The 12025-nt window shown below is 36.7% G+C and overlaps 1 protein-coding gene across 7 annotated transcripts in view; it reads right to left on the bottom strand.

Moving 5' to 3' along the window:
- Positions 1-251: 251 nt before the first annotated feature.
- The window catches only part of vti1a (vesicle transport through interaction with t-SNAREs 1A), a 104738-nt gene continuing 92964 nt past the window's right edge, over positions 252-12025 (bottom strand). For all 7 annotated transcript variants that reach the window (XM_034031362.3, XM_034031357.3, XM_034031358.3 and 4 more), the window contains one exon: positions 252-1502. Coding sequence is in view for 4 of the 7 variants with exons in the window: in XM_034031357.3 (XP_033887248.2) it covers positions 1409-1502 (94 nt within the window). In the remaining 3 variants the exon portion in view is untranslated. The remainder of the gene's footprint in view (positions 1503-12025) is intronic.

Raw genomic sequence — 12025 nt, 5'->3', positions numbered from 1 at the left:
CCTTCCCTATCAGACACCACAATGATGTCAGCTTGGTTACACCCCCCCCCACCTCTCCCCTCCGTCTCACACACACACACACACACACACACACACACACACACACCACCTCTCCCCTCCGTCTCACACACACACACACACACACACACACACAAACACACACCCCACCTCTCCCCTCCGTCTCACACACACACAAACACACACCCCACCTCTCCCCTCCGTCTCACACACACACACACACACACTTTGAGTTTAAAATGTTAGTAACTTTTTATTGCCTGTAAGATTTCATAATTTGATACATTTGTTATTTTTATTCAGCGTCTAGATCATCTTTATCTTCATGAACATAAAAAAATAATTAAAATGTTCAGCATAAACATAATATAAACAGTATCCATTTACATACAAGCTGTTACGTCTGTACAGACTTATTTACACAGTGTTTACACAGAGTACACAATCTGTGATGATGTATAATGTATATCACTAATAATAAATTACATAAATATTCAATCACTTGGGGGTACTTATTGCAATATTAACTATAAAACATATTTTAATAATGAAACGTACAAACGTACGTTTTTATTTGGTCCAGTTACCATCAGATTGAACCCTTTCACAGTTCAAATGTTTTTTCCAAAGACACTATGTAAACAGGGAGTTTAAACAGTGTTAAAAATTATTACAATGTTTGGATTGGATGCATGTCTTTCTGTTATTACAATTTATTTAATCAATTACTGATACTGCACCAAATACTACACTTTACATTGGTCTGTTTGTAAAATGACAAACATTGTTCGCTAATTGTGAGTGAAGAACCACATGCAGTAATGACTGGACAATGAATTTACTGGCATGTTAACGTTCATGAATAGAATTTATACTGTGGCTGTATTTTATCTACAGCATTTTCTAACAGCAATTAATTGGAATGCAATACTATTTCACACTTATTCCTAATTTTAAGAATTAAAGTCAAGCTGAGCGAAACATTTTTTTAGACTTGGGAAAGTAGCATAGTCTGTCTATAAGTGGCTGTTGTTAATAGCGACATCCTAAAACGACACGCAAAAAAATAAGATTTTTTTTTTTTTTTTTTTTTACTTAAATACATGCAAAACACAAAATGTACAAAAAAAACGAGTTCAATGATAACGCATCACTGCATACCTGCACCTTCAAAAACTCCTACCAGATTCCTACACAGAAGAAAAAAAAGATTCCATGCAAAGAAATAAAGCCCCTAATAAAACACTGCATTCACTGCCTGCACCTGAGTCAATGTGTGCTTGGGAGGAGAGGTCTGTCAGTGCAAGAAAATGATTCATGTGACCAATCTGTCCTAATTACTCTGAACAAATGCTTTGTCGCTATTAATCACGCAGGGGGTTGAGAAGAATCAGAGACCTCTGACAGAAAAATAAATAGCCAGCACAACGGTGAAAAGGATGATAACACCCAGAATAAACATCAAGATCCGATTCTGGATGATCCTGTAACAAAACAAAAAAAGAAGTCATGGTTAATCACTGTAACAATCTTAAGAGCTAACCCACTCACATACATCTGTTTTAGTGGCTATCTATACATTCTTCAATATATCACGTGTCATTAGAATCAAGTGTGACATTCTCCACAATCCAGAACCCAGAACCCGAAACCTTCCCAGTTTAAATATTCTAAGCCTGATACTGGGAACAAGATGAATATTATGATGAATATTAGGAAAAAAAGTTTGCTCTGGTAAATTGCACAGTAATTTTGCAGTTCTTTATGCTTTTCACTTGTTTATACTATGCATTTACCATAGTTTACGGTTAAAATATATCTAAGCAGAACAAATAAAGATTTTGTAATAAACACTTCACCACAATTGTTTACCCCAATGAACAAGAGTTACATTTTTATTGGAATGTGGAAAAAAGTATGGCACCTAGAAGTTAGAAAATTAATGAACAACACTGGCTTTCTACATAATTTATTTATTTATTTTAATTATTATTTCAAAGTGAAAATCCCTTATACAGTAGGCCTTTTCAGCATTTCTATATTTAATACATTTCGTCAAGACATGGTTTTGAGTGTATGACCTTTTTAGTTTACCATGTAGAAGGCTACTTCAAATTACAGATATTTCCTATCTAGCAAAAGCATTTGGTTACAACCCTAATGGAACAATCACATCAGCTCAGGCACTTTCCACTATTACTGTAGATTGTTATTTTTAAATAAAATATTAAGAATAAAAAGGCAAACCTGATAGACGCACCACAATATTGTATTTATCTTCCAAGACTTTTAAATTAAGTGTTTGTAAACTTTGATAAATTCAACAGGAGTAAGACATTTTATAAGGCAGTCCAACATTGACAAATCGCTTTCTAGGTTTTAAGCCATCCTAAAAGCCTAACAACACTAACACAAGTTTTCTTTTGAACTGAAAATAAATAGCAAAAGACTGTTGGTGTGAAAACCAACAACAACAACAACAGAAACATGTCTGACATCTCAAGAGGTTACTCCCCAGTGAGACACAAAAAAGGCCAGCTCTCTATCCTCTTGACAGATTACAAAACGATCACGTTTGCTGACATGTCTTCTGCTAAACTGCTTCAGTGTCTGTGTCCACTTTCTAAGCAGGAGATGAATGGCCCGAGTTACCATCATTCATCACTCACACACTGGTCTAACTCATCCGCCTGCTCCACTCGTAACACTAAAGCCAAGAACAAAACTGCTTTCGATCCCTGCATCACTCATTATGTGAAACACATTCATAATCTGTTTAGTTCAAAGATCATTTTAACGAGCATGCTTTTTTGTTTTTTAGTGGGGATGCACAAGACAGCTCTATAGCTTGTTTTGATTCTCTCAACAGTCCATCAAGGTCTTCATTTAGAGTTACCACCTGTAATTTTAATCTTAAACTAAAAATGTAGCTCTGGCTTACCTTTCCGCTTGTTGTGTAAAGCATTTCAGACTTTCATTTTGTACACAACGGCTGTGCAGAGTTCATCTGAGCAATGAAAGCATACAAGCAATGCCTCAGATACAATCAGCATGTTACCAATCCAGTGTTGCTCAATAAAGATGCCACTTCTCATTGCAGTGGGGTCCTGCTGGTACCAATTTTACAGCTGAGTGGACTGGTGCACAAGGAGGGAGAGTGACTTGTTCCCCCCAGGGTCGCGCCGCAATTTAGCAGCTGAGCTGGGATTTCCTGCCTTCAGCCGCTAGGCCATGCTTATGCCTCTAATGTGGCCCTGAATATTTTCCATAGAAGAATCTCGCCATTGTCAGATCTGTAATGCATGGGCACAGACTTCAGCACTCAGCAGCAGGCATGAATCTCTGACCCTTCAGTAAGTAGGAAAACATCCCTCTTTTACTCCCCACGTGTCAGACTTGCTGTGCTACAGCATAGAGACCTGTGCGTTTCCATTTACAATGCAAGATCATGCGTTTATAGCACTGCTTAACTAGTAACTGCTTGGTATTACCAACCCGCTACAGACACAGAGCAGCTAAACATTTGCTGACATGTTTGGCATTTTCCTAGATACTCCATTCTGTAGGGCTAGAAATAACAAGTCATGCAGTTGTGGTCAATATTCAACAATGCTGGCCCTCTGTCTTGGTAAAGAACACAAAGACTACCCACCAGTCACATTTTAGTGTGTATGAATGACATATAGAAGAAATAAACATATTCAGTTTCTATCATCTGACCAGAATCAGACTATTTTAAAAGAAGACCACCTCTTTTTCAATGTTGTACTTCATGGGTTTTATGTTCAAGTGATATGAAATCATCCAACACAATAAGATACTGCTACCCTTCTGGCTCCGGCACAGAAATGTTATTTTCTGAGCAATAATCACTAAATTAATTTTAAGGGTGTAATCCAATTGCTGGTCTATGCACGAAATTATTTGAATGAACAAAACATTTAAAATATGCAGTTAACAGCATGCAAATCTTTTCAATAAAAATTACAACAGCAGTGGAGTGGATTAACAGTGCATCTCTCCAGTGAAGTCCCACATGCCTGTCTACAGTAATGTGAATGAATATGCTTCCAGTACAGCTGGCCTGACAACCATCCCATAGGAGGGCCCCAAGGCAGCCCTAATTCTAATGTAAAAAGGGTTAAAAAGTGAGTAACGTTGAAGCAATGCTGAAGTGTATGAAAAATTATACACTCGTGACACATTGTAAGCAGAATTAACCTTTACCCTTTAATAGGCAGGGTAGCTCAGAATGGGAACCATCGCCTTGACTGTACAATAATGCTTTGCTTTGCTCATTATATCTCAATCTGTGTGACGTTTGTGACCCTCAGTCTAAGGTACTACTGTATACTCAAAAACAAGCAGGATTTGTGCGCAAGGGAGCACATTTTTTTCAATTTTTTTTTGTTATTGTTTTAAGCCTATTATTTGTGGCTTGCAGTGAGAGTCAGGGAGTATCAATGAATTATTGATATATTTTCAGTTCCTTTTTGTGGATATTTATTTCAGTTGCTTGTTTATACTAAAAATATTTTGCCCCGTTTGTATATTAATATATGTATGTATAGAACTGTATGTAAAATGTATCAAATGTGCTGGAAAAAAAAGTCAACAGGCAGCTTGTAAATGTCAACCTATTATATACTGGAACCCAATCGCTACCCAGCAGTCACTAATGAGTTGGTATGCATAATGGTATAAACTCTATTGGTATTTATTGCTTTACACCCTGCCAATAGGAACTGTGACTATCTAAAGAAGAGGGTTGACTAAACAGAGTCAGAAAATAGGCCAATATGGCAATATGAAAATGAGAGATAAGCCCAAGTTTACATGCCCTACAACTAAATGAAGTTAAAGGAAATAAAACACTGTCGCCTGATTTCACAGGCCCCAATTAACACCAATAATTAAAAGCATTTATCCTAATTAGACCAAATGCAGACCCAAAATAAAAACTCCTCTTAACTTCTGAAGTCTCATCTCATTCCTGCTATCCAACATGCAGAAGTGCAATGCACTGACCGGACGTGGAATAAACATCAAAAAAGCAATCTGGGTTCACTCAAATTCAACTCAACAGCATGATACATGACATTCAGAGGGTTACTATTCAAAACCTATTGAAAAACTCTACACAACTTTCTTAGTCACTTGTAGTAGTTATCATAACTAAAATCACTACATTTTCTGTTTTTGGTATATTTATTTTTAGAAAATGATTAATTTGATAAAGGTAAAGGGATAAAAGACATAATATGCAATGCATTCTGAGAAAGGGAAAAAAGCAGTATAAATTCAGCTGAAAAACTGATAAAAGAAACACAAAAGTCCCAAGTTTAACAGGGGAGGTGGTAGAAAGAAACCCCTCACAGACAGATAAAAATAATGAGGACTTTTCTGTCAGGAAAGATTTACCAAATCGTACCAGCATTATTAAAATTTAAAATATATATTTTTTCCAGCAGTTTTTCAGCACCCCTTATTACCAGCTATAATGAGGGCAGCTACACACCTCCACAATGTGAGGGCTTGTTGTGTGCAATACTCAGCCCCAGACCCCCTCCTATTTGGTCTGAAGGTAGTGAAGACAAGGGGTTTGACTACTGCACGCTCAAACACACACAGACACACACACACACGCACCCACACACAGAGACACTGCTTTGACGCACAAATGTACACCATTTTCTTGACTGCTTTAAAAAGTACACCACTTTTTATTCTAGAAGGCCAATAAAACAAATAAAAATCAATCGCTGTCTGACCTGTTTCAGAAAAGAGAACCTGGGAATAACTAGAAACAGGGCAACAACCAAAGAACGTCAGCCAGATCAATGTATTCACAAATGATTTGACTGATAGACAAACTACCATCCATCCACACACTCACCTTAAGCTTTGAGGTTGTTTAGTAGTACTGCTGTTTAAGTAATCTTTTCTTTCTGCGTGTAATTTCAATAAAACTTAAAAAAATAGCTTTTTTTTTGTTGTTGTTATCAAGAGTACTTTACCTGTCAAAGCAAGCTTTTCTCTGTGTGATCTGTACAATGCTAAGTCAGCTGACAAATCGTGATACCTTTATAAAAATGTTTTTTTCTTTTTTTGACTCATCAATGCAGAGTTCAATTGATCTGAATAAAATAATTGTCAACTACTAAGCTACCGGTTATGGAAAGCAAACAGCCAAATTGATGCCTAAAATTCTAAATAAGAGTTTCCAAAATGCAATTCTTTTTGCAGAACAGGCTGCAGGCATTTCGAATCCTTTCAGAAAAGTTCAAAGTTACATTCTGTTTGCTAGATGAACTGTAGAAAAGGTGTTAGCCCAGTTCACATTCTGGTAGTCAATAAAACAGTTCAAGGCATTGAATTGTACAACGTGCAGGATGTGCAGTCTGGTGGCAGGGCATGTTATCTAAAGAACCATAGCGGATCTGTCAACAGTAAATAAATACAATGCCAATGTCATGCTTCCAATACAATCGAAAGCCCCATCAATACAGTGGGAATCTAGTGGCACACAAAATATCTTCCCTGCAAATGATGGACCTGCTTCACAGGACTCCTACATTGATCTTCTTTGTCCCAGTGAGAAATGTTTATTTTTCATAATCCCACATAGCTGTATCACATGTATTATTCGCATTCTTATTATTTGGAATTTATTAACATGTAAAGAATGTCAAAACTATGGAGGACTGCATCCATAAATACGATGCATGGTCTAATTCTATATTATTTGTGTCTTTATATTGCCACAATTATGTAATCCAGGTGTCAAAAAGCACTCATTGAGCCCTAAGCCCATATATTTAAGCAGCTTTAATATAGATTTTCTTTTTTTCTCAGACGTGTGATAAACAATAAAGTTGTTGCCCTTCAAAGAAGTAGATTTATTGGTAATTTTATATATATATACACACACATTTTTAATCTGTGTAAAAAAAGAGGAACTTAAACCATCAATTAAGAAAGTGCAGACCTTAACATCACAAATTAATCAAGGCCATATTCTCAGTAAAACATCACAGATAAATAAAAACACAAAATGGTATTTCTATTATGGTTATGAGGTCTGATTGGTCAAAGGAACATATTCATATCCCAAAGTTCATAGCAGGTTATTGCTGTAAGATACAATTTAAATACAAGCACAACACTGATGTCAAAATTAGTATTATGCCACATGTTTGCCACGCTTCCATCATTTATCAACAGTTCACTGCTGCTAATATTTATCCATACAATGCAATTCTGTACACTATCTCCTGAAGACACAGCCTCACACATCTCATCTTCAGGATTTTTTAAATAATGGATTTTGTTTTTAACCGCAATTACTGTGTTTGTGCGATATCATTAGACATCTCTTTGGGATCTTAGATGCTTCATAGTGGATCTTTATAATAAAATCCATTGCCACCCTCTAGCAAAAATACATTTATTGAATAATAACAAAAAAAATAGAGCATTTAGAAAAAGTGAGATAGTGTGAAGAGCGTACTGGCTATACATGTCAAACAGAGCCTTCAAGAGCCTCGCGGAAATGGATAAAATGAGCGCTGGAACAATCCTTTGCTGTACAAGTTCATAAATTTTTCATTTGGCAGCTAACAATCTGACTAGCTGCCTGGGCTGGGACTGGGAGCTCTGGCGAGGAAGGTGCTGGAGAAAAAACACCTTGTTTAGAGTTGTGTGCAGCACTTTCAGGGATTTTCAACAACTTTTGCCTGCAGCTCATTTTCACAGCTGTGCTCTCACATCACCTGATGGACGGGTGGCTTTTTATATTTTATATATACAGATCACTGCCCTGTATGGCTCCCTGCCAAAGCAGTAGTTCCCTGCTCTTGTTTGATCGAAAGTCAAGGGGCAGAGGCAGCTCAGTCTACACAAGGCATTAAACAAAGCTGAAGCATAAGGCTCCCTTTTGAATATATCTATCTATCTATCTATATCTATATCTATATATATATATATATAGATATAGATAAAAACAAACAGCCGTGGCATCCAGGTGTTTAATGTCAACTGGTCCCCCCTCTCTTCCAACACCAGTAAATACTGCATATTCTGCATGAGCAACCAGGCTAAAGTAACACACGTCTCACTAAAACAGCTCACAGCTAAAGCCAAGAATCTGTTTAAAAAAAAAAAAAAGAGGGTGCATATATTTATTTCAGTGTCCTCAGAGTGCTGGGCGCTCGCAGAATACATTTGTACGTTTCGTCAACTTGTACCAACAAACTATAAAGTGCTGTCAAAATGTGTGCTTTGAACTTCTTTGAGGTGAAAAAAAATCACAGATTATAGTTTCCTCTTAAAGAAAAAGACATGCCATCAGGAGAGGCTCTGAAGCCAAAGGTTCAAGTCCGTAACTGATGGCAACCCACCAGGGATATCGGTGACAAGTTAATTTATGGGTTTTGCTTTTGATTCAGCCAACATGAAATCTGCAGCCATTTTGTTTGCAAAAGAAAAACAAAATCTGTTAATGCCATAAAACTAGTAATAAATTAAGTGCCTGTAGGGCCTTCATTCATTCTGTGTTATACTGCTTACTGCTTACATATAACAGGCTGGGAAAATGTTAAATCATTGAATTAAATAGTATTCATTGCTGACCTCATAATTATTTTGTTAATTAGAACCCTAACTCCCCCGTGAATCACACCAGAAATAGGTCTTCTAATGCTTCTACAGTGTAGTACAGCCAGGGCCAGCCTTAAGGCAAGGTGAGCGAGGCGGCCCCCTAGGGCCCCCACCCTTTAGGGGGCCCTGCACTCAACTGGACTGCCGGGAGATTGAATGTGCTCTGAGAATTAATGTGCTAGTTACGTGCACGCAAAATGCTCAGGGGTGCAAATTTGGCGCTAAGGTGCTAGATTCTAGCGCTAGGGTACCTTATATAGCACCTGCAACATTAAATTCTAGCGCCAGTAGACATGTTATATTTTTTTTATTGTTTTTTTTATTGCTTAGCAACCATAGATGACGATAGTTTCTCATTGGGTCTGGATTACTCACATGGCCCACCCATACTCATCCACATACACAGGAGAGAAGGTTTGTGTCGTGTGGGAAAGTGATAGCAAACATGTCGCAAAGCATTTTTACAGTTATCAATTAAATCTTCATTCAGCAAGTCAGTTATATGGGCAAAATACTTGTAAATATTTCTGAAAATAATAATAATAATAATAATAATAATAATAATAATAATAATAATAATAATAATAATAATAATAATAATAATAATAATAATAATAATAATAATAATAATAATAATAATAATAATAATAATAATAATAATAATAATAATAATGGCTGTGTGGTCCAGTGGTTAAAGAAACAGGCTTGTAACCAGGAGGTCCCCGGTTCAAATCCCAGCTCAGCTACTGACTCATTGTGTGACCCTGAGCAAGTCACTTAACCTCCTTGTGCTCAGTCTTTTGGGTGAGACGTTGTTGTAAGTGACTCTGCAGCTGATGCATAGTTCACACACTCTAGTCTCGTATCTTGTAAAGCGCTTTGTGATGGTGGTCCACTATGAAAGACGCTATATAAAATAAAGATTATTTATTTATTTTATTATCTAAAATGCCCTATTTTTAAGTATGTTTTTTTGGAAGAAAAATATGTAACTAATATTACAGGCTGCTATGAGTCTTGCAATGGATGAGAGAGATGTGGCAGAATGCCCTTTTTACAAAATATTACAAATATGGGTGTGATTAGATATAGGATTACATTCTGTTAAAAAATATTTACTGTAACACAAAACACTAAAAACAAATTAAAGAAGGGGGGGGGGCATTGCACAAGAGTGTCAAAGAAGGATTATTTTGTTATTATTTATTTATGTATTTATTTTTTATATTATTTCTGCCTGGTAATTCTTGCACCCATCCTGTCAGAACCCACTTATAGTCGGGCATTACAGTGTTTTTCAATAGGCCTACTGGGGCACGGTCATTTTAGAAAAAGTTAATACGTGATAGGTTTGAAGTAAACTGGAATTCTGAGTGCTTTGAAGTTGTGAATTATATAAAATGATAAAGTCTAACACACAAACTTAAACAAGTATTCATTAACATTTTAATATCATTAATATTACTTACCATATCTTAACGTTAGTATACATAGGTGCATATGATTACATGATGCACCTATATACTAAGTAAGATGCAGTTGCTATTGTAGCATTCATTTGATGTGCTGGACCTCACACTTAATCATCACCGCCTAGTATTATTAAAAACAAAAACAAAACAAACAAACAAAAAAACACCTTTTATATACATTGCTGTAATCCATTTTCAATGAGTGGTTACTGAGTGTTTGAGACAAACTCGGGAACTCCCCACAACCATGTGTGTTTAGCTATGTAAAGAAAAAAATAAAATCAATTGTAATCTCATATAGAATTACTAACTTCTAGGTATACTGTATGTAACTCATTTTTTGTAACTCCACTGTGTAGCAGAATGTATTGTGTAACATTGGTCGTGCTTCAAGATGACTGCACTTATTACACTGTTTATCACTCAAACGTGAAGCACTATTTCTCTCAGATTTCTTGCACAAAACCCTTTGCATTCCTTTCAGGACCAGCTGCATATTATATTACTGGGGTTGTTGAAAGGATGTAACACTACCCATGAAACCGTAGGCCACAAAACCTATGATGTACATAACTTTTTATTGTTTGTTCAATACTGAAATCTCATTAGGGCTCATAATTCATCAATATGTGCCGGCCTTTCACTGGGGTTGAGCAAAAAACAAGTTCAGCTGGTATGCAGGTCATTAGCCTATCTGGGTGTCTGGGTTTTTAATACCGCTGCAGCCTCCATGTACGTCTGCTGAAATGGTCATCTCTTTCACTAACGGAGCGTGGATTGAATGGATTTCCCCACATCAAAACGTCCCTACGATAGCGCTCGCTGAGAGTCGAGCTGCAACCCTCCCTTGTGCTATAAAGCAGGACAATAATAAACAGTATGATAAAACTTCTGCATGTGTTAGAACACTTGCATGTGGATGTTTTTATTTTTTTGATGAAGGGAGACAACCAGACAACCAAACTGTAATACCAAAGATATTCCTCCTGCATGGCGGCCACTCCTGTAGCCCTCAGGGCAATATCTAATCAATAACACCATCGACAGCTGCCACCCTGTTTGCTAACTTTTGTTGAATCCCTGAAACATAATCTACAAGGGATGGGGATGAGAGACGGAGACATCAAAATGAACACCACCTGATTACAGGAGCCCAGAGTAATGTAATGTTATTTAAAAAAAAAAAAAAATGAAAAAAAAATGTGGTACTTAAATGCTGGGGCTCTTCTTGAAATTTAAATGCATTTTCAGCTCCAGGGAGTCTCTGCCATTTAGATCACAGGCCAAAACCTTTAATTACTAAAAAATACTACCTTTAAAACAGTTGTAATTCATTGTGACATTCTGACACTGCCAGGTAGCCACCATAGTGCCGTCTGGGGATCAAGCTGTAATTGTTTGGTTCTTTCTTAGTCATGGCTTGTGGCTGCTCTTATTGTGCTTCGTCCATAATGTGCTGTTGTATCAATGTGTGTGAAAAGTCTTTTGTTCCTCTTTCAAATAAAAAAAGGATTAAAACAATTAAATGTATGAATATTAATTGTAATCAAACTATCATCATAGTTTTAGAAGAGTAGTTGCCGAGCAACTTAACAAATTTATTGCAGAAATATCAGTCTGGGTTTAGCACCGAAACAGCATTTATTAGAGTGGTTAATGTGCTGTCATCCTCGGACACGGGCACACCTTCGGTTCTTATACTATTAGATTAAAGTGCTGCGTTTGACACTATTGATCATTCTGTTTTAATTGATCGCCTTGAAAATCTGGTAGGATTGTCAGGTTGTGATTTACTCCTTGGTGGCTTCTCTCATGAACTTGCAGACGAAATGAGAAATTTGAGTGTGATCTTCGACCCAAATCTTTCTTTTGAGACA

This window comes from Acipenser ruthenus, chromosome 13, assembly GCF_902713425.1.
Source record: "Acipenser ruthenus chromosome 13, fAciRut3.2 maternal haplotype, whole genome shotgun sequence".
Classification (NCBI taxonomy): Eukaryota; Metazoa; Chordata; class Actinopteri; order Acipenseriformes; family Acipenseridae; genus Acipenser; species Acipenser ruthenus.
This window is presented reverse-complemented; position numbering and strand designations above follow the sequence as displayed.